The following is a 23,917-nucleotide window of genomic DNA, read 5'->3' as shown; positions in this document are numbered from 1 at the left end:
AATGCCACCCCACACCATGACTGACCCACCGCCAAACCGGTCATGCTGGAGGATGTTGCAGGCAGCAGAACGTTCTCCACATTGTCTCCATACTCTGTCACGTCTGTCACGTGCTCAGTGTGAACCTGCTTTTATCTGTGAAGAGCACAGGGCGCCAGTGGCAAATTTGCCAATCTTGGTGTTCTCTGGCAAGTGCCAAACGTCCTGCACGGTGTTGGGCTGTAAGCACAACCCCCACCTGTGGACGTCGGGCCCTCATGGAGTCTGTTTCTGACCGTTTGAGCAGACACATGCACATTTATGGCCTGCTGGAGGTCATTTTGCAGGGCTCTGGTAGTGCTCCTTCTGCTCCTCCTTGCACAAAGGCAGAGGTAGCGGTCCTGCTGCTGGGTTGTTGCCCTCCTAGGGCCTCCTCCACGTCTCCTGATGTACTGGCCTGTCTCCTGGTAGCGCCTCCATGCTCTGGACACTACGCTGACAGACACAGCAAACCTTCTTGCCACAGCTCGCATTGATGCGCCATCCTGGATGAGCTGCACTACCTGAGCCACTGTATTCATTCTTCAATGAGGTCCGGAGGGCCGCACTGAACATTTGCTATATTTCCTTGCGTCAAAATTAGCAAGAAATAGTCCTCTATCCACCGTTTTGGGAATTTTTGATGCGCCCTGACTGTTTAGTGATTATTAGCGAGCTGGACAGTCAAGAAACTGTATGAATGTAGATCCATTGACTGTGCACAGTGTTTATTAGTGAGCTGGACACATAGCCGAAGGAAAGAAGGGGGTCTGAGGGGGCTGCAGCATCCTATGAAAAATTTGATTTAAAAAAAAATATGCAAAAAAAAAAACTAGTGCACTGGGCCTTTACTAGTCCTGTATTAGGTGACCGATACCACCAGCTGTTGTGCAGCCTCCCCCAAAAATGTCAGCAGCTATGGCTGGACATTCAAGAAATGTTGTGAATATAGGTCCATTATAATTTCTACAGTTTCAATTTGGTTTTAGTAATTTTAAAGTATATTCAGTTCGTTTCCCCCCCCCCACAAAAAATATGTTAAAAAATACATGATAAAAAAATAATTGCTTTTCGGGCAAATATGTTGTATGTTTGACACTCCTGGTCTACGATGACATGGGATGGGAAGTATGCCAAAATAGAATTAGGTACAGGCATTTTTGCCTGACAGTAAATAATTCCCCCGTTGAAATAGCCTACAATGGAACAAAGACGCATAGCCTCTCTCTGTAGATTAACAAATTCAGATTTGTTGAGCAGCTTTGGTTTATACAAGGTCACATTTGTATTTATTTGATTTCACCTTTATTTAACCAGGTAGGCAAGTTGAGAACAAGTTGTCATATTCAACTGCGACCTGGTCAAGATAAAGCTAAGTAGTTCGACACGTATAACACAGTTACACATGGAGTAAAACAAACATACAGTCAATAATACAGTAGAAATATAAGTCTATATACAATTTAAATAAATAAATCATTATATTTGCATTGGGTGAATAGATCACATAACATTGTACTATTTTTGCATGTCTCGAGCTCGAGGCATCCACGATAACGTTATGAACGGTACCAGGGTAATACTATGCTGACGTGTATAACCTCCACATGCACCGGAAGATCTTATTTCACTCTGATTACGCGTCCAAGGAATAGCCCCATCTGCCCCATTCATTTCTAATCCTGTACCCGGAAAAGTAACTCTTTGACGTGTATGCATGGTACCGTGTGCTTCCGGTATAGCGTGTGTTCACAGTTATCCAGCCTTTTCCTCTTGGGTTTCAATAGAACAGTCACTTTGGACTCCCGGCTCCTTACCTGTTTCCCCCTAAACGGCGTATCTAACTTTGTGGACATGGCATCATCAGTTTCGGCACAGGCGAATCCTGCTCCGGTTGCGGCGCTCCAGAGAGGAATAGTCAAGATGGTAGGAACATATGGATGAAGAGTGTGGGACTCGGGATGATGCTAACAGCTTGTTAGCTTTCGATTAACGAGCTAGCTACGATAGCCAACTTGTGGGGGATTCAACTTCTCATTGTCGTGGGATTTTACTTGTTAGAAAAGTACTATTCAATGTCGTGTTCAAAGACACTGTTGGCTAGCTAACACTGTTAGCTAACTAGAACCACAAATTGACTCAATGTTGCAGTTTAGGATTAGCAACGTACATTGAGGAGTTGACAGGGTTTGTGTAAAAGGTGCTAACTAACGGTACTGTAGTAAACATTGCATTGCTCAATGAAACTATTGAGACAAACAAGCAAGAGGGAGTTGGTTGTCCTACAGAAGTGCTTGAATGAGGTGTTTAGGAAAATACCTTTACCTTAGGAACCTTTTTTGCGAGTGTTTGAACTATCTGGAGCCAGTTTAAGTTGCAACAAGACAACTTTTTTGCACATTAATTGTTGGCAGATGTTAAAATCATGACCCCCGTCCTAGCAAAATTGCTTGGTTAACCTCGGCTATGGGGTTCATGTAGCTAGGTTACTGTAGCCAGATAAACCTGCACTAGCTTAGCTAGCTAGGAGTGTTCAAAGTTCGTGTCCTGGTGAGCGCGTGCAGCTGTATCGTGGCTAAACTCTGATTTATGGTTCTGGAACGGAGCTAGCTGGCATTATTTGATTCCAATCTCCACACACAACATCCAAATGGTTAGCTAGCTATCATAGCTAGCTAGCTTTCACGTTAGAGTATGTCCGTCAACTCGAAAAATTGACACTACTATCAAAATAAAATTTTAGTTTGAGACGAATTAGATAAGTTACCTATTTCCAAAAAGTGTGGCAAAAATATCAAACGGTTGAAACATTTTGCCTTCAGTGTAGTTTGGTCAGCAAGTCCTGCTGCTCAGAAGAGACCACGAGAAACTGACACGTATTCCTCGCCCCCCTTAAACTCCCTCGGTAGTGGAAGCAAGCAGCAGCAGTTGTAGTATCTATAGCTACAGTGGTCCAAAGTAACCCCAAATGATTTAGCATGCACAGTCTCATTCTACATCTAAGCGATTTCTAGAGTCTAGTATTCGGCTTGCTAAATCGTTTGGGGTTACTTTGGGCCTTGCATTTAATCACATTCCCGATTTTTTGGCAATTACTCATTTTACTTCCTCTCTCGGTGGGCCAGTCTATACCGTTTCCAGTTTGTATTCGAGGTGATAGATGTTCTGTGTGCCTGTCTCATTTCCTGAAAAGCATTTTCAGTAATCAGATTCAGGCCACAGTTTATCTAATCTAGTGTGATATGTATAGGCTAGCTACAGCAGATATGGCTACAAGCTATCATACAACACTCAGACAATTCAGAGCTGTAGGATTCTTCTCCCACCCACTGTAGTTACTGACGGAAAGGCCTGTTTTTTTGAGTATACATTAATTATAGACTGCCTGCCACTGCCTACATGTCCCCCATAGACTTATGTTTCCTCTGGTGAGGGTAAACAAGTGAGTGGTCACCTTGGGAATAAGGGAAGTGTGTGGTATGAGACAGTTACAGTAAGGGATAGATTGACATTTACAGGATGGTTGGTTACCTGGAGGAAAATGGGGGAGGGTCATGCTTTTTCAATTTCAATCAAGTGGAGGGTTTAGTTTTTACAAAAGTGTAGCCTAGGGGAGGGTCATGTAATTGATGAAATATCAATAGTTCTCAGTGTTGTAGTATTAGTTGCTTATTAGGGCACACATCAATATATAGCCTATGTCACCCCTCATCTCTGATTTTCTCCAAAATGCACCATCTTGTGTGCAGACTAGCCTATAGATTATGTTCTGCTCAGTTTGAGTGTGAAGATGAGGACCGGAGGGCAACTTTGATAGCTTTCCACTACTATAATTGTTTTTAACAAAATCAATCTGTTTCTGGCCATTTATGTATTTGTTAGTTATTGACCTCACAATAAGACAGATTCAAGTAACTTTCGTTGTGGTGCTAAAACTTGAAGTTGCAGCCGCGGAAATGGACAGCTCATGGTGCTGAAAGTGGGCAAATTCGACTAGGCATAATTCATTTTAACCGTCTTCATTTTAATTAGACTTTACTAACAACGAGGGCTTTGTATTGTAGCCTATTTCTTCCTATTTAAGAAAGAGGTACCTGTTTGACAGATGAAATTAGGTATCTGCTCCACCCCCCCATGCACCCTTTAAATAACCTACCTCCGTGTCAGTGAAGGGCTGTTAAGTTAAAATCTAGAATTGAGGGGGTATGAGAGGGTACGCCATTGGCCTACCCTTAATTAAAGCCAATGTGGAAAAAGTACAGGCCTACCCCTTGTTAGCTTCATTTTGAAGAAAATAAAACTGATCTGGTGATATAAACTGATGTATAACAACGCTTTGATCCACAATGCTTTATGCTAGAAATGAGCTGTAAAACACCTGGGAAAGACGTGATGAATATGGGGATATCACTGTTTTGTTGCTTTGACATTTTGAGACGGAGCTACAACCTATAGCCGAGAAGAAAAAATGGACTTTGTTTGGGAAGAAATCAAATTCTGTCACTATCAATTGATTAAGCTATTCACTTTCTATACAATAGAAGATGTTTAAACCCGGACAGCTTTCAGGGAAACACTTGTGATCTTCTCTTACTGGGTTAAGCAATGGAAGAAAAGGAGCCAGCAGTTAAAGCTGACATTTTCTGTGTTGGTCGGCCTTCTCTGTCTGGGGTGGAAAGGTCGGTCAAACTTTTGAAAGTACCATGCTCAGATTCCTACTGACGTCTCAGATTTAATTATTTGCAAACAGGGACAGTTTAGTTGCGAACAAGACACATGGATTTGGCATTGGAGAAATATAATAAAATTAGTCAAATTAACACATTGGCCTATCACTCTGTCTGTCCTTTGTCTGTCATTTTGGTAATTTGTAGTGTATTCAAAAAATATTCAGCAAATATGTAGAATTCCATTTAAATGTTTAAGGCATTTTTTTTCTCTGGTCTGCAAATACGATTATAGTCAAGCAATGCTTTTACTAGTGAGTAGATCTTTCTTCCTTCGCTCTTGTCCACAGTGGTCTGCGAACACACAACCTTCTGGCCTGCGCTATTAAAATTACTGCGTTGCCATGTAATACGTCAAGGACAAAGAACCGTTTCTAAAACTGCATATTTGTCCAAGAAATTAGAGTAAATGATAGACCTGTTCTCTGCTATCCACTTTTAATGATTATTTTGGGTATAAGGGAGGTTCACTTGTTTTTTCCCAAGTGTTCTAGGAGGGTTTAGGTCAAATATGGGTGTCCCGAGTGGCGCAGCGGTCTAAGGCACTGCTTCTTATTGGAAGAGGTTTCACAACACTCCCTGGTTCAAATCCAGTCTGTATCACATCTGGCCGTGATCGGGAGTCACATAGGGCGGTGCACAATTGACCCAGCGTCATCCGGGGTAGGCCGTCATTGTAAATGAGAATGTATTCTTAACTGACTTGCCTAGTTAAATAAAGGTTTAAATTAAAATAACTCCCTAAAGTTATTTTTAGAGGAGATGATTTGTTGTGCAGCATCTGGCTAGGTCAGATTGAAGAGCATAGAGAATTGAGGTCTGGTTGTTGAGGGATCTTCCCTGAAGACTTGGCTCTTTGTCACATACAGTGGGGCAAAAAAGTATTTATTCAGCCACCAATTGTGCAAGTTCTCCCACTTAAAAAGATGAGAGGCCTGTGATTTTCATCATAGGTACACTTCAACTATGACAGACAAAATTAGGAAAAAAAATCCAGAAAATCACATTGTAGGATTTTTAATGAATTTATTTGCAAATTATGGTGGACAATAAGTATTTGGTCACCTACAAACAAGAAGGATTTCAGGCTCTCACAGACCTGTAACTTCTTCTTTAAGAGGCTTCTCTGTCCTCCACTCGTTACCTGTATTAATGGCACCTGTTTGAACTTGTTATCAGTATAAAAGACACCTGTCCATAACCTCAAACAGTCACACTCCAAACTCCACTATGGCCAAGACCAAAGAGCTGTCAAAGGACACCAGAAACAAAATTGTAGACCTGCACCAGGCTGGGAAGACTGAATCTGCAATAGGTAAGCAGCTTGGTTTGAAGAAATCAACTGTGAGAACAATTATTAGGAAATGGAAGACATACAAGACCACTGATAATCTCCCTTGATCTGGGATTCCACGCAAGATCTCACCCTGTGGGGTCAAAATGATCACGAGCGGTGAGCAAAAATCCCAGAACCACATGGGGGACCTAGTGAATGACCTGCTGGGACCAAAGTAACAAAGCCTACCATCAGTAACACACTACGCCGCCAGGGACTCAAATCCTGCAATGCCAGAATTGTCCCCCTGCTTAAGCCAGTACATGTCCAGGCCCGTCTGAAGTTTGCTGGAGAGCATTTGGATGATCCAGAAGAAGATTGAGAGAATGTCATATGGTCAGATGAAACCAAAATATAACTTTTTGGTAAAAACTCAACTCGTCGTGTTTGGAGGACAAAGAATGCTGAGTTGCATCCAAAGAACACCATACCTACTGTGACGCATGGGGGTGGAAACATCATGCTTTGGGGCTGTTTTTCTGCAAAGGGACCAGGATGACTGATCCGTATAAAGGAAAGAATGAATGGGGCCATGTATCATGAGATTTTGAGTGAAAACCTCTTTCCATCAGCAAGGGCATTGAAGGTGAAACGTGGCTGGGTCTTTCAGCATGACAATGATCCCAAACACACCGCCCGGGCAACGAAGGAGTGGCTTCGTAAGAAGCATTTCAAGGTCCTGGAGTGGCCAAGCCAGTCTCCAGATCTCAACCCCATAGAAAATCTTTGGATGGAGTTGAAAGTCCGTGTTACCCAGCAACAGCCCCAAAACATCACTGCTCTAAAGGAGATCTGCATGGAGGAATGGGTCAAAATACCAGCAACAGTGTGTGAAAACCTTGTGAAGACTTACAGAAAACGTTTGACTTTGCCAACAAAGGGTATATAACAAAGTATTGAAGTATTTGGTCAATAACAAAAGTTTATTTTCCACCATAATTTGCAAATAAATTCATAAAAATCCTACAATGTGATTTTCTGATTTTTTTTCCCCTTCATTTTGTCTGTCATAGCTGAAGTGTACCTATGATGAAAATTACAGGCCTCATCTTTTTAAGTGGGAGAACTTGCACAATTGGTGGCTGACTAAATACTTTTCTGCCCCACTTTATGGCTTACAGACTCAGTCCCACTAGTCTTGGTGTAACCTTTGTCTCCTGTTCTTCACTCCTTTCCTTCAAGACTACAAACCTGAGCAGAACAGATATTAGCCTATTTCCACTTATCCAACCCTTTCAAATGTGTGTCTGGGAGGAAAGGAGATGAGGAAGCAAGCCAAAGCCACTGTGTGGATCGGAACACAGCCCTTGAAACAATAATAAATAATGCAAAATCAAAGTGTTAGTGAAGAAAGTAAAAGTGCAATATGTGCCATGTAAGAAAGCTAACGTTTAAGTTCCTTGCTCAGAACATATGAAAGCTGGTGGTTCCTTTTAACATGAGTCTTCAATATTCCCTGGTAAGAAGTTTTAGGTTGTAGTTATTATAGGAATTATAGGACTATTTCTCTCTATACCATTTGTATTTCATATACCTTTAGATGTTCTTATAGGCACTTTAGTAATGCCAGTGTAACAGTATAGCTTCCGTACCTCTCCTCACTCCTACCTGGGCTCGAACCAGGAACTTAACGACAACAGGCACCCTCGAAGCAGCGTTACCCATGCAGAGCAAGGGGAACAACTACCTCAAGTCTCAGAGCGAGTGATGTTTGAAACGCTTTTAGTGCGCACCCGCTAACTAGCTAGCCATTTCACATCACATCGTTACACCAGCCTAATCTCAGGAGTTGATAGGCTGGAAGTCATAAACAGCAGCGATGCTGGCAAAACGCGCGAAAGTGCTGTTTGAATGAATCCTTATGAGCCTGCTGGTGCCTACCATCGCTCAGTCAGACTGCTCTATCAAATATTATATATTTGTCTTAATTATTGAATGTTATAAAGTCTAGTTCGCAACGAGCCAGGCGGCCCAAACTCTTGCATATACAGAATGCAAGAGAACTGACAGAATTTCACCTGGTTAATATTGCCTGGTTACCTGGATTTCTTTTAGCTAAATATGCCAGTTTAAAAAGATAAACTTCTGTTTATTGATTTTAAGAAAGGCATTGGTGTTTATGGTAAGATACACGTTGGAGCAACGACAATCCTTTTTCGCAAATGTGCACCATCAATTATATGCAACGCCAGGACACGCTAGATGAACTAGTAATATCATCAACCATGTGTAATTATAACTAGTGATTATGATTGATTACGTTTCATGCTAGCTAGCAACTTACCTTGGCTTCTTACTGCATTTGCGTAACAGTCTCCTCGTGAGGCAGGTGGTTAGAGCTTTTGACTAGTTAACTGTAAGGTTGCAAGATTAGATCCCCCAAGCTGACAAGGTAAAAATCTGTTGTTCTGCCCCTGAGCAAGGCAGTTAACCCACCGTTCCTAGGCCGTCATTGAAAATAAGAATGTGTTCTGAACTGACTTGCCTAGTTAAATAAAGATTATATAAAGGTGTAAAAAAAAATACAGATTTCCGATTGTTATGAACTTGAAATCGGCCCCAATTAAACGGCCATTCTGATTAATCGGCCAACCTCCACTCACTACTATCGCTGCCGTTACCACCACTCACTACCGTCGCTGCCGTTGCCACCACTCACTACCGTCGCTGCCGTTGCCACCACTCACTACTGTTGCTGCCGTTGCCACCACTCACTACTGTTGCTGCCGTTGCCACCACTCACTACTGTCGCTGCCGTTGCCACCACTCACTACTGTCGCTGCCGTTGCCACCACTCACTACTGTCGCTGCCGTTGCCACCACTCACTACTGTCGCTGCCGTTGCCACCACTCACTACTGTCGCTGCCGTTGCCACTACTGTCGCTGCCGTTGCCACTACTGTCGCTGCCGTTGCCACTACTGTCGCTGCCGTTGCCACTACTGTCGCTGCCGTTGCCACTACTGTCGCTGCCGTTGCCACTACTGCCATTGTCACTACTGTCGCTGCCGTTGTCACTACTGTCGCTGCCGTTGCCACCACTCACTACTGTCGCTGCCGTTGTCACTACTGTCGCTGCCGTTGTCACTACTGTCGCTGCCGTTGCCACCACTCACTACTGTCGCTGCCGTTGCCACTACTGTCGCTGCCGTTGCCACTACTGTCGCTGCCGTTGTCACTACTGTCGCTGCCGTTGTCACTACTGTCGCTGTCGCTGCCACTACTGTCGCTGCCACTACTGCCGTTGCCGTGGCCACTACTGCCGTTGCCACTACTGCCGTTGCCACTACTGCCGTTGCCACTACTGCCGTTGTCACTACTGTCGCTGCCGTTGCCACCACACACTACTGTCGCTGCCGTTGCCACCACTCACTACTGTCGCTGCCGTTGCCACCACTCACTACTGTCGCTGCCGTTGCCACTATTACTTCACCACCGCTGTTATTATTGCTATTACTACTGCTATTATTGCTATTATTGCTATTACTACTGCTATTATCACCATTTTTTATATTACCACTACTGCTATTACTACTGCTATTATCACCATTTTTTATATTACCACTACTGCTATTACTACTACTATTATCACTACTGCTACTCTTACTATTACCACTATTACTACTGCTATTACTACTGCTATTACTATCACTACTGCTATTATTACTATTCCCACTACTGCTATTACTATCACTACTGCTATTATTACTATTCCCACTACTGCTATTATTACTATTCCCACTATTGCTATCACTACTGCTATTACTATCACTACTGCTATCGCTACTGCTATCGCTACTGCTATCGCTACTGCTATCGCTACTGCTATCGCTACTGCTATCGCTACTGCTATTGCTACTGCTACTGCTATTGCTATTGCTATCGCTACTGCTATCGCTATCGCTACTGCTATTGCTATCGCTACTGCTATCGCTACTGCTATCGCTATCGCTACTGCTATCGCTACTGCTATTGCTACTGCTATTGCTACTGCTATTGCTACTGCTATTACTACTGCTATTACTATTATCACTATTACTACAGCTGCTACAACTAGACTATATACAGTCATTCTCTTTTATCACAACTGTTTTTCCTCCACCTCCATGGAATACTGTTGAGTTCTGAGAGAATTTGTGAAAATTATAAGCACTACCAAAACATCTACTTCCATATCAGCCCATTAAGTCTAGCTTATAGACATTCTAATAATTGTGCCTGGTCTTACCTACCACTGCTACAATGCAAATAACCCTGGTCTTTCCCCTAATAGCCTAATGCTAATATTTACTGTGATGTTCCCCTCTTCCAGGTCTTGTCAGGATGTGCAATAATCGTGAGGGGCCAGCCACGGGGAGGCCCGCCCCCGGAGCGTCAGATCAACCTGAGCAACATCCGTACCGGAGCGCTAGCTCGCCGCGCCCCCCAGAGCCAGCCCGACCAAAAGGACACCCCTGACGAGGTGAGTTGAAGCACTTCAACCAATCACTGACAGAGGGCTGGTCCATTAATGAAGAAGAGTGAGGGGGGTAGACGTTGTATTGAGATTCACCTTCCAACAAGTCAACAACCCTAAGCACACAGCCAAGGTGACGCAGGAGTCTCTGAATGTCCTGCGCAGCGACGCTCCCCATCCAACCTGGCAGACCTCGAAAGGATCTGCAGACAAAAATGGGAGAAACTCCCCAAATACAGGCGTGCCAAGCTTGTAGCGTCATACCCAAGTAGACTCGAGGCTGTAATCGCTACCAAAGGTGCTTCAACAAAGTACTGAGTAAAGGGTCTGAATACTTATGTAAATGTCATTCTGTTTATTTTTAATAAATAAATATTTTTGCTTTGTCATTTCGGGGTATTGTGTGTAGATTGAAATTTAATATATTTTAGAATAAGGCAGTAATATAACAATGTGGAAAAAGTCAAGGGGTCTGAATACTTTCTGAATGCACTCTGAGTCCCATCTGCCTTGCTTTTATAAGGGAAAATAAGAAATGGTTGTTTTTGGTCAGGGTCATAGAGCATAACAGAGGCTGCTTGTGGACGAAAGGCTGTGTTAGCATGGGAAGCGACATTTGAGGCCTTACACCATTTTAATGTCGTCAACTGGGTGGTACATCCAACTTCATTGGCTGATCCCACCTGGTGACTATGTTGGAGTCATGTCCAACTGGGTCATCAGGAGGGATCAGCCAATTGTGTAAAAGTGAAATTGACTACATCAAAATGGAGATTGCGCTACCCTTGTGGTCACAGATGCAATAATGGCAAAGATGATTCCTGTCTCTCTGGTCTTGGTCTGTAAATTAATTGTGGGTGATTGATTATTTGGTGCCCCTAGTGGTATAACATTGACCCGTTGATCATGGCTATCGGTCTTCTTTCCCTTGCAGCCCTATGCCTTCCAGGCCAGAGAGTTCCTGCGCAAGATGCTGATTGGGAAGGAGGTATGCTTCACAGTGGAGGTCAAGACTGCTCTGGGCAGAGAATACGGCATGGTGTACCTGGGCAGAGGTGAGAAGACCACCAGACATTTTCACAGGTCTGGCCATAAATAGAGGCCAGAGTTACTACTAGTTGGGGAAAAACGTCACTACATCACTGGTGCACTATCTGTCTATATCCCATAGGGATATTTTTCCATTCAGGGATAGGATTTCAATTCCCTCCTTGAATTGACTGCATTTGCGTTGATCGAGTGAATGGACTCTTTTTTTTCATGCTGTGAACCCTCATACAACCCACTTTGTCCTTTACTAAAACTCTGTTTTTTTTGTGTTAAATCCTCTGTCGCTCTCTCTAGACACCACCGGTGAGAACATCGCTGAATCTCTGGTGAACGAGGGCCTCGCCACCGTCCGCAGGGAAGGAATCCGGGGCAACAAGTAAGACTCAGCAGTGCTGTGATATCACAAGCAACAGGGTGCATCAGTCTTTTAACAGGGTGTTGATTGACTTACAAAGGCTTTAATCAGCCCCATGGAGATTTGAAGTGGTGGTAACCAGGGAAACACAACACAGTCAATTTGTCACAGTAGAATTTGCCGTTGTTACATGCGTATGATGATGGACTAAACATCAGTCATCTGTCTGTGACATCTTTGATTCTTTCCCTATTGTGGCAGCACACTCTCTACTTGCCGTGATACCACAATTGTGATGTCACAAAACAACACTTGCACTATGACAGAGATTAGAAAATAGTGTGACTATCACCGCGCTACCTGTTGTCACAATGGGCTGCATGTATTATTGATGACACTATGCCACTGCACATAGAATTCCTCCCCCCACCACCACCTTGAGGGTTTCAGTTAAGGTGTGAGTCCAGGTGGTGGCAGTGTTGCCCTGCAGTAACATTGAGGCTTTCCCACTGATCGGCAGTCTCAAAAGCCTCTGTCATACATAACATACAGCTCACCGGTCTAATAACTGTCCCAAAACACCCTTTCACCTCTGAGTGATTGATCACCCCCTAGTGGGCTTGACTGGGCGCTACAAGAGTTCAGTGCTGTGAAACCTGTGTTTTCACTGTGGGTACCAGATGAATGAATAAATAGTCTGCCTGCATATTTTGGACCTAATGACTCGTTTCAAGCATTCCACGCAATGGCTTGGAACAGGCTTTAATGTAAACGCCTCTACGCAGGCTGTCGTTTGGCCCAAATGGGGTGGCTATTATGGTGGGAGGGCTGGGAGACGAGCAGACCCTTATTCATTAGCCTGGCGATTGCTCTTGACGATCACCCCAATCGGAGGGCGATGATGATGATTTGAAAAGGAGCGGGCGAGCACATGTTCCGAACCTGGCTGTCCGTGGCGCCCAAACTATGCCAGGCGCCAATTAACAGAAGGCCCGGGCCGCATGCCAACCATCCTCTCCTCGCTGCTACAGCAAGCTGCTGGGGCACACTCACACACAATTCCACTACACAGATCTCCTCTTCAAACACTTTCTGTGTCTTCCAAGGGAACCCGACCATGGGGCCACCACCACTGCCTGAGGATTTTGGCAGGCTCCTCCTGGCCAATGAGAAAGTAGGTTGTCTCTCTGGCTGTGGCTGTTTTGTTAAACTACTGAAAGGGGGAAGGGGAGCGTTGTGGTTTATGTAACCACACCGACCGGTGGTGAGGGAATCCAAATTAGCATTGGTACCACTGCTTCACAACTATTGATCCTTTAAACTGCGATCCCCAGTGGAGTGGCTAAACTGCTGAGGGGTGCCTCTTCTGGACCACATTCTTCAATGTCCAGTGCTTCTGTTTCTGTCTGCTGTATTTGTCAGATTTTCGGTGCCAGATACACTTGATTTTACATGCTCTCATCACACAGTACCAGGTAGGCCACCTCCTGTGTCTTCATTAATCTCTGATCGTCAGCCTAGTCGCATTCTCGCAGTATCTCGCTGTGTCCGTTCAGTATCTGGGCTTGCCTCAAGATGCATCCCAAATGGCACCCTATTCCCTACATAGTGCACTACTTTTATCCAGAACCCTATGGGCCCTGGTCTAAATAAGTGCACTACACCTTAGGGAATTGGCACAGCCTCATATCTGTGGTTTGTGCTGTTAGTCCTAAGTAGCTTAAGTGCAATTGACTTTCTGTAGGCTTTTAGTCTGGCCCAGAAAGTTAATGTTCTCTATTCTTGCTTCGGTAAGCAAGAAACAGTTTTTTATTTCAGTTGGGATTTGTGTCTAGAACAGTCGAAGGAATGGGGGAGACGTACTGGTGGTGTTGGGCGCCAGTCCAATGCTGCAATTACGAGCTGTTTCAGAACACTCAGACTCTCTCTTTGTGTGTGAGATGTGTTTTAATTGAGTACCACTTTGTGCCGCTTTCTTTCTAAACCTAGCACCCACTCTCCCTTTCAGACAGCATCAATGTAAAAAGGCTCAATTTACACAGTGCACATTTCAACAAAGAACCCAGTCCCACTATCTCACTCTCCATTTCTCATATCAGTCATGGGCAAGCCTCACTTCTCCACTCCATAAAAAACTTGTTAAAAGTCTTCACACAACGACGGAAAACAATTAAGAAAAGGGGGAAAAAATGCGGAAAAAGCTGATGGTCTTTCAAGATAACGGTCGCCATTTTTGTTTTGAACCAGCGTAGAATTAATTGAGACATATCACCCGCCTTGCCTGCTTGAGGGAGTTGTTGAGTGCCATGTTGTCTTCAAAGAGCCCTCTGATCTTTGTTAGAGGCCCAGTCTGACGATCAACAGGCTGAACCTGAAAGCTCATGCAGATGGAAGTGAAACTGGGGAGTTGTGTACTTGGCCATCTACCAGGTGTCTGAAACTCATGTTGGTGTTTAGGCAAATGGAGGAAGTTGTGGTGCCTAAAGTTTCCCCTTGAATCTCCCTTCTGTTTTTGGTTGATCAACCGTTGCCTATCCCCCAAGTATTACGTGGCCACTGGCCCTCATGTCACAGCTAAATGCTAATTTTGTGGCTCTAGAAACACTGTTTTTATTGAATTGGTGTGGCTCATGAAAGCATAACCATACATTTGGGAACCATTGCTCTTTTTGACCCTAATTTATCTGAAAGGATTTAAAAAGCACAACATAGCAGAACTGTGTTGTATGTCCACCTAGCCAGTCTCATCAGTTTAGCCTGAGGGGCGGTAGTAGAACTGCCAGTGCAGCTAGAACTGCTATCTAGTGGCCATGCAGTTCCAGGACTAACACACCCTGAGAGGCTGGCAGTTATCCCCTAAGGCCAAGCTGATGATATAGAGAAGTGGCCCAGTAATGGGAGGTTAGCTAGCATCAGTAGAGGTGTCACCTACTGATGCCCTAACAAGGCACTGTGCTGGGACTGGGCGCTGTGTCAGTAAAAATAACAATTTCAATTGTCTCTAAGATCTGTTCCACCTACTTTATTATAGTTTGAAACGTCAGCCTGTGTGTTATATACTAACCACTTCTTGTCTTGGTGTGTGTAGTCCAGATCAGGCTAGACTGTGTGACCTGGAGGACCAGGCCAAGGCCTCCAAGAAGGGCATGTGGACGGAGGGCGGCGGCACCAACACTGTACGCGACCTCAAGTACATAATCGAGAACCCCCGCAACTTCGTTGACTCCATGCACCAGAAACCTGTCAATGGTATGGCTAACACACACTCATACACCTCATCATTCCTTTTTAGAAGCCCCTGTGTGCACACAACACACAGCTGCATAATCCACCGTTTTGGCTCGCGTTTACCCCCTCCGATGCCTCCATATCTATATCTGACCTGTCATGGCTCCCTAGATGGCACCTCGTGGGCTCATTATGTGACTTTCACCCCCTCTAATGCATTTTTCTCCATTCTGTCCGTGCCACCGCAGCTAACGGCCACTCCCTTTAATTGAGTGGAGAAATGGAGCGGAAGGTTTTTTACCATTCAGCGAGACCGCCCCTGCTGTTTTTAAATGGGCAGTAGCAATCCAGCCGAAACGCATTTAATGTTCCCTCCATTGTGTTCCGCGGGACCGGAATCAGAATACTAATTTCCCGGTCTGGATTATGGCGGATCACCTCATCAGACTGTGTTCGTTCAGCCCCCAAACACCCAAAACACGATTTACAGATCAAATTTAGCTGGCTTTCACACCAAAAGTGATTTTTGGAGGTCAGGGTGACAACAGAAGAAGAGTGACAGAAGACATTCTGTAACCCACCATAGCAGGATGTAATCAACATGTACTGTTAACACCCTCCATAGAGTAGAGGAATGAGGTGAAGGTCATCCTGTTGATGGATACATTTGACCACTGACCTTTAAGGCATAATACAGTATAGAACTGAATCCATAGATCCTGTTAGTGTCCTGATTCTATGAATCTACTGTAGCCCTGGCTCTGTGTAGAACTGAATCCATAGATCCTGTTAGTGTCCTGATTCTATGAATCTACTGTAGCCCTGGCTCTGTGTAGAACTGAATCCATAGATCCTGTTAGTGTCCTGATTCTATGAATCTACTGTAGCCCTGGCTCTGTGTAGAACTGAATCCATAGATCCTGTTAGTGTCCTGATTCTATGAATCTACTGTAGCCCTGGCTCTGTGTAGAACTGAATCCATAGATCCTGTTAGTGTCCTGATTCTATGAATCTACTGTAGCCCTGGCTCTGTGTAGAACTGAATCCATAGATCCTGTTAGTGTCCTGATTCTATGAATCTACTGTAGCCCTGGCTCTGTGTAGAACTGAGTCTGCTTGACTCTAAAGATAGTAGAACCTATAAAACTGAATGATGAGGTCATAGTAAAATGTTTCCCCTTGTGTAAACAGATGGTTTCATCGTTTTAAAAGTTTCAATTGAATGTATGAATACTTTATTTCTGACCCTCGTCTCTCCTCCTCAGCCGTCATTGAGCACGTGCGCGACGGTAGTGTGGTCCGTGCCCTGCTCCTGCCCGACTACTACCTGGTCACGGTCATGCTCTCTGGGGTCAAGGTCAGTCTCTTTGATCGTACTATGACCATAGGATATGTGCTTGTGTGTGTGGTCAACTTTTATAGACTATAGCATATATTTGATTTGATTAGCGAATATCCAGTAGTGTAAAATACTTGAAAGTACTACTTAAGTAGTTTTTTGGGGTATCTGTACTTTACTTGACTATTTATATTTTTGACAACATTTACTTCACTACATTTCTAAAGACAGTTATGTACTTTTTATGCCATACTTTTTCCCTGACACAAGTATATTTGAAACCAAATACTTTTAGACTTTTACTCGAGTAGTATTTTACTGTGTGACTTACTTGAGTCATTTTCTATTAAGGTATCTTTACTTTTACTCAAGTTTGACAATTGGATACTTTTTCCACCACTGGAAATATCCCTATATGTTTCTGCAGGGGTTAACTAATCATACTACATCTATCACTTCCTGACTCATAAGGTATGTGAGATGGATGTGATGTTGGCGATTTTCCTTTGTTACTTCCCTATTTGTCCATCCATCTTTTTCTAGGACTCAGTCTTTACCAACGGCCCACTGCAGATAACAAGTCTTTCCCTTCTCACACCTAAGATGTTACAGCTGTTTGAAGCTGTTCTTCTGTCTGCTTGGTGTTTTAGTGCCCAATCTCCTAGCTCTGCTCTGTCTCCCATATCTAGTTTTGTTTGTACTAGAAGGTCTATATGTCATGAGTGTCTCTAGTTTCCCAGATAGTTACTCTAGTTTCTGTATTCTTCTTCTTGGTCCAGTGTTGGTCAGAGTAATGCCAGGGTCGTGGGTTCCACTTCTATATGCTGTGGTCACATACGCAAATAAATGCACTGCACCCTGTACTAGAAGGTCTATATGTCATGAGTGTCTCTAGTTTCCCAGATAGTTACTCTAGTTTCTGTATTCTTCTTCTTGGTCCAGTGTTGGTCAGAGTAATGCCAGGGTCTGTGGGTTCCACTTCCGCTGTGGTCACATACGCAAATAAATGCACTCCCTGTACTAGAAGTTGCTTTGGATAAGGGTCTACTAAATGGCATATTACATTCTATATATCCTCTCTCCAGTGTCCGACGTTCAAGCGTGAGGCGGACGGCACGGAGTCGCCAGAGCCCTTCGCTGCCGAGGCCAAGTTCTTCACGGAGTCGCGTCTCCTCCAGAGGGATGTGCAGATCATCCTGGAGAGCTGCCCCAACCAGGTCATCCTGGGTACCGTCCTCCACCCGGTGAGACTGACTGACCCCTCACCTATAACCCCTGAGCATTGTACTATACGCAAAGGCTGGTAGCTCGGACTGTCGCTGAAAGCCAGAGGGCGAGGAAGGATCATTTTGAACGTTGCGGAAGTCTGAGGTTGTTGCACTTAACTGTACTCAAAACCTCACATTGTATGAGGTTCTCTGTGAATGTGTGTGAGGGCAGGCAATGTATCTCTTTCTGACCAGCTTACTCTGTCTTTGTTTCCTCAATAGTAGTCAACTCTATAAATAGTGTATCATATAAAGTATTTTATTTTATTCTATGTTCTTGTTGTTTCATCTCCAGAATGGGAACATCACAGAGCTGCTGCTGAAGGAAGGGTTCGCCCGCTGTGTGGACTGGTCCATGGCCGTCTACACCCAGGGGGCAGAGAAACTCCGGGCTGGAGAAAAGTCAGTCACTTCCCCAACCAAAACCACTACCGCAACATACGTCACAACATGGTCAATCTGTGAATGTGACCACAACCATCCTTATCCTCAACCGTTTTATTATCCAACCAATTAGGGCATGTGGCTAAGTGTGAATACTTTACAAATGACTCATTTCTTTCTCATTTGAAGTGAGACTGACAACTTTGTCAGTGTGTTCTGACAAAGGTTTGATTGGAGGACACAATAGCATGCTCACTGGAAAAAGGCTTGCAGTGTAAAATATATGCATACACACACACACACACAACCAATTGTTTGGGGTCACTTAGAAATGTCCTTGTTTTTGTCCATTAAAATAACATCAAATTGATCAGGAATACAGTGTAGACATTGTTAATGTTGTAAATGACTTTTGTAGCAGATTTTTAATGGAATATCTACATAGGAGTACAGTGGCCCTTTATCAGCAACCATCACTCCTGTGTTCCAATGGCACGTTGTGTTAGCTAATCCAAGTTTATCATTTTAAAAGGCTAATTGATCCTTAGAAAACCCTTTTGCAATTATTTTAACACAGCTGAAACCTGTTCTGATTTTAAAGAAGAAATAAAGCTGTCCTTTAGACAAGTTGAGTATCTGGAGCATCAGCATTTGTTGTTTTGATTACAGGCTCAATGGCCAGAAACAAAGAACTTTCCTCTGAAACTTGTCAGTCTAGTCCATGTTAGAAATTGCCAAGAAACTGAAGATCTCGTACAATGCTGTGTACTACTCCCTTCACAGAACAGCGCAAACTGGCTCTAACCAGAATATAAAGAGGAGTGGGAGGCCCTGGTGCACAACTGAGCAAGAGGACAAGTACATTAGTGTCTAGTTTGAGAAACCGATGCCTCACAAGTCATCAACTGACAGCTTCATTTAATAGTACCTGCAAAACACCGGTCTCAACGTCAACAGTGAAGAGGCGACTCCGGGATGCTGGCATTCTTGGTAGAGTTCCCGTGTCGGTTTTTTTCCCATCTTAATCTTCTATTTTTATTAGCCAGTCTGAGATGGCTTTTTCTTTGCAACTCTGCCGAGAAGGCCAGCATCCCGGAGTTGCCTCTTCACTGTTGACTTAGAGACGGGTGTTTAGTCATCTACAACATTAACAATGTATTTCTGATCAATTTGATGTTATTTTAATGGACAAAATTAGCTTTTCTTGCAAAAACAAGTTCATTTCTAAGTGATCCCAAAATTTTGAGTGTCTGTAGATTCTTTTTTGAGAACTAACAATCACGAAAATAAAGGTTAGACAGTCAGGGAAAATTGCAAAAACAATGAATTTAGCTTTGTTGATTTTATTATTATGTTTGAGCAAAAGAACACAGCATTAGCCATGGCAAAGTGCAGAGAATTGCAGGAATTTAGCTTTAAAACCGGCCATTTTTCTCTCAGCTGCCATGCCCCCTGCTACACCCACCATGAGGCTCTTTTTGATCCAGAAAAAAATTCTGAAATATCACGTAAGTTACGTACGTACAGATCAGTGAGTACCCCGAGGGAGGCAGGAAATTGAAGTAATTGACCAGGCATAAATCCAGTATTGTAGTTGGTCTGAATCCAGCACAGCTGGAGATGTGGAACTTTCACCCTCAGAATATCAATTGAGCCGTCTTTATCATTATCCTTAGTCTGAGTCGTTTTAGCATGGATTTGATTTCATATTCTGGTTTTAAACACATGAAAATGTTTATGTTGGCCTATTGCTTTTTATAAGGAATGATTTATTTCTATACATACATATATACATACATACATACATACTGAACAAAAATATAAACGCAACATGTGTTGGTCCCATGTTTCGTTAGCTGAAATAAAAGATCCCAGGAATATTCCATATGCACAAAGCTTTTCTCTAAAATGGTGTGCACAAATGTATTTACAACCTTGTTCGTGAGCCTTTCTCCTTTGCCATATCAAGAAGCTGATAATACAGCATGATCATTACACAGGTGCACCTTGTGCTGGGGACAAAAGGCCACTCTAAAATGTCCAGTTTTGTCACATAACACAATGCCACAGATGTCTCAAGTTTTGAGGGAGAGTTCAATTGCCATGGTGACTGCAGGAATGTCTACCACAGCTGTTGCCAGATAATTTAATGTTAATTTCTCTACCATAAGCCACCTCCAACGTTGTTTTGAGAATTTGGCGGTACGTCCAACCGGCCTCGCAACCGCAGACCACGTGTAAACACGCCAGCCCAGGATCTCTGTAATAAAGCCCTTTAACGAGGTTCTCCAGTGGATGGGCCTGGCGCCCAACTGGGTGGGCCTATGCCCACCCATGGCTGCGCCCCTGCCCGGTCGTGAAATTCATAGATGAAGGCCTAATGAATTTATTTCAATTGACTGATTTCCTTCATATGAACTACAACTCAGCAAAATCATTGAAATTGTTGCATTTTATATTTTGTTCAGTATATGAAAGGATGTTTTGATATTTACTGAGAATTGTATGAAAGAATGTTTTCTCCACCTTCATTTCTCTTTTGAACAGATCTGCTTTTCACATTACCCAAGGTCGTCACATCTTCATTGATGATTCCTCTTCTGTTTGTTTCCTCTCCTCTTTTTGTTGACATATCCCCCTTCTAACTGAGTCATCCTTTTGTTTATCAGATCTGCTAAAGAACGTAAAGTGCGTATCTGGAAGGACTACGTAGCCCCCACAGCCAACATGGACCAGAAGGACAGGCAGTTTGTGGCCAAGGTAAGAAGACCCTGCAGGCCTGCATACTACACGGCTTCAGGAGGGTTAGGACTGGGGTTGCATTCCAATCCAAGAGGTCGTCCCCTTCCCTTTCCTTGTTCACTCCCTTTCATGAATTTGGAAGCGAGTGACGGTAGAGGGAACAGGAGATGCTTTCTTAACAGTACACAGTCTGTGTTCAATCCATGAGACACTTTGCTTTGGTTGTTAGGGGATGTTTCCCTGGCTACCTCCATGGCTGTGCTTACTGCAGTATTTCCACAACTGTTTATTTCATATTTTTGTCATAGCACTGCACCAAAGGCAGGACCAGTCCTTGAGAGCTTTGACAAAATATGTGCCTCCCCCCCAACAAAAAAAGTCCCAGCACAGAGGTACAAAGAGGAAGGGCTTTAGCAGTGACCTTGAACACTCCCTCCCTAGCCAAATGACTAGAATCGCCTGCCGTTTCTCCAACATTCCCAGAATGTTCCGGCTCCGCTCGGAGACACGGGATGGGATATTAGTTCTGGATGTTATTGGTATACGGCAGGAGAAATGATTATTGTCTTAATATCACAGAGGAAACTGCCTTTGAATCCCAGAGCTGGCCTTGTCAGAGTCCATTACTTCCTACTAAGTAAGACGGAGCCACAAATGGAGCCTCCAGTAATGTAGCTTGGCCTTATTGCTGTTATAAGAGGACACATTATAGCCTCTATTGTTTTAGTGTTACCCTTAAAGCTACAGTCTGTGATTTCAAAAACAGCAAAATCATTTAAGAATAAAGGAATGTAAATTACCTATTGAACAGATTCCAAAATCCCAGACACTAGCTTTAAGTACTCCCAATATTCAGAAGTTAGGTAGGTGTCTTACAAAGTTTGTCTGTTTATTCTGAATTGAGCCTGCGGTATGGTCATCCTTTGGACAATCTATTTTCTTTAGGTGACACACAAAGCAAGTTGATTTAATTCGCTGAAGTAGTAGCTTTTATGATCTGCTTAGATTGTTTTTCAGATCCGTTAGCTGGACTTCTAAGTCCTTGAAATATTCACAGCTGGCCTTTGCTGCGACGGCAACACCTTTTATGTAACCAATCTGCTTACAGAATGAGTTTGTGAAAGAAATCTACACACACACACGCAAAAACTAGCTAAGTTAGTGCATTTTCCCCCTGAGTCAGAGAGAAGACTCTTGTGTTGAAAAAAGGATCAAACATTTATGCATTGGCTTCGGCTGCCCTCAGATCTCCCTGAGTCCAGGGCAAGGAAGCTGACATGGGGGAGGAGTGAAGTGTGTAGTGGGAGAGGAATGGGGGAGAGAGAGATATGGGGGGGGGGGGGTAAAGGGGAGTGACAGATAGCGGGGTAGACGGACAGAAGTGATAAAGGAGGGAGGGGAGGGGGGTGGAATTGAGCATTTCCTTCCCTGTGTATTGTTTTTGCAGACAGGCAGGTTCAGTTCCCCAGTAGAGGGATGAGCCCTTGTGCTGGTTCCCAGCATGGTTCCCCATCTCTTCCTCCCCTCCTGCTGTTCAGAAAGGGAGTCGTCGGAATAACACTGAGGCCCACCGCCTCAAGTCAGCAGCATGTTAGCAAATTTGTTTAGGGATTAGTGAATTATTGGGTTGCCTTTTTGAGGCAAGCCCCGTCGGCGACGCTGCGTTTGTAAAATGTCACCTTGGCCTTTTCCAACTGCCATTGTTGACTACCTCCAAATGGTGTGGTGGAATAGATAGGTGTTGGTTTTGTGGCGACTTTCATCGTTCGGTGGTCAACTGGTACAATGTTTTGTCACGTTGTCTGCTCCCTGAACTGTCATTGGCCAGTTGGGCTCGCTTAACATCCTCATTGGATTGTTTGGTTTGGGCACCTTGAATTCTCATTTGCTGACCTCCCTTTGTTCTATTGGTCCCATGATATTGCAGCCTGTCAACTTTCCTGTCATACTCTCCTTCCCAGTCCTTCTCCCCCTTTCCCTCATTATTTTTCTGGGAAGGGATGGATAGAGTTCAGAGAGAGAGCAGCCCAGAAGGGTATCATACGAAGCAGGTTTGAGAAGTTGGCGAGCTAACTTTGGTCACTTCGAAGTTCAACTCGAGAGAACCAATAATACAAAAGTAACTCAACTTTTAGCCAGGTATGTTTCTATGGCAACAAATCCTTCAGAACTAACCTGCTACGGGGCAGGCTAACTCGGGGCTAAATCCATTGATCCTGAATGAAATGTCTGCGAGCTAAGGACCAATGAAGTCAGATTCCCGTTCTCTTGCAAAGATTTTATTTACTTTTTTAAATGTATTTTTTAAATAGTAATGTTAAAATATATCACAGAATGAATTTGAAACTTTATGCAATGTAACACTTTTGTAGGACTTAATGAAAACATATTGATAGGTGTGTGGGGGGGTGGTTGTACATTGATAAGCACACCAAGGATGGCTTTAACGATATGTCATAAAGACGGCTTCTTAAAAACCCTATTTCACACCATAGCCTGCTGAATTAGCAAGAATTCTGTTGTATATTCTTTGGGCACAAATCAAAATGTGGCACTAATCGCCCATGGATTGTCTCAATGGAGAGTCTGGTGTTTGACTTGCTATGTGCAACATGCAGGTGGACGAGCAATATCCATCGTCGTAGTACGAATGAAGCCTGACCTGGAATGTGAAGCTAACTGAAGCTGGTTATCTTTAGAAAACCCTGAGTAAATCTAGCTTGCTTCATAGGATACCACTCCCATCCCCAGAGTCAAACCTGCTGACTCAACCCCCAATCTCTCATACCCCCTCTTTCTCACTAACCCTCTCTATCTCTCTCACCTTCTATTTCTCCTTCTCTCCCTCACATTGTCTCTGCTGGGACTGGTAGGTAGGCTACGTCCCAATAGGCTGAAACTGCCTCCTCTCTTCTTCCTCTGGTCTCCCTTGTGACCAGCTGCCCTGAGAGAGGACGTGGTGGATGAAAGTGATGGGGTGGAAGGCCTGTCTCCATCAGAGGCCTGTCACTGTCA

The 23,917-nt window shown here is 43.8% G+C and overlaps 2 protein-coding genes across 2 annotated transcripts in view; one reads left to right on the top strand and one right to left on the bottom strand.

The window, feature by feature from the left end:
- The window catches only part of LOC135515701 (staphylococcal nuclease domain-containing protein 1-like), a 434,912-nt gene that overhangs the window by 381,851 nt on the left and 29,144 nt on the right, over nucleotides 1-23,917 (bottom strand).
- Nucleotides 1,706-22,497, top strand: LOC135516546 (staphylococcal nuclease domain-containing protein 1-like). The gene is made up of 10 exons (XM_064940901.1): nucleotides 1,706-1,944; nucleotides 10,393-10,542; nucleotides 11,471-11,591; nucleotides 11,881-11,962; nucleotides 15,030-15,190; nucleotides 16,435-16,526; nucleotides 17,594-17,752; nucleotides 18,072-18,178; nucleotides 20,830-20,920; nucleotides 22,441-22,497. The coding sequence occupies exons 1-10, from the start codon at nucleotides 1,732-1,734 to the stop codon at nucleotides 22,495-22,497; spliced, it is 1,233 nt and encodes a 410-aa protein (XP_064796973.1). The 5' UTR covers nucleotides 1,706-1,731.

This window comes from Oncorhynchus masou, chromosome 27, assembly GCF_036934945.1.
Source record: "Oncorhynchus masou masou isolate Uvic2021 chromosome 27, UVic_Omas_1.1, whole genome shotgun sequence".
Lineage (NCBI taxonomy): Eukaryota > Metazoa > Chordata > Actinopteri > Salmoniformes > Salmonidae > Oncorhynchus > Oncorhynchus masou.
The sequence above is the reverse complement of the archived record's forward strand: the minus strand, read 5'-3'. Positions and strand labels throughout refer to the sequence as shown.

Bases quoted from the DNA above. Each gene is read 5' to 3' on its own strand.
- LOC135516546 (XM_064940901.1), top strand. From the start codon at position 1,732: ATGCATGGTACCGTGTGCTTCCGGTATAGCGTGTGTTCACAGTTATCC. The intron at 11,592-11,880 runs GTGAGAAGACCA...CGCTCTCTCTAG, and splicing joins CATGGTGTACCTGGGCAGAG to ACACCACCGGTGAGAACATC. The intron at 17,753-18,071 runs GTGAGACTGACT...TTTCATCTCCAG, and splicing joins TGGGTACCGTCCTCCACCCG to AATGGGAACATCACAGAGCT.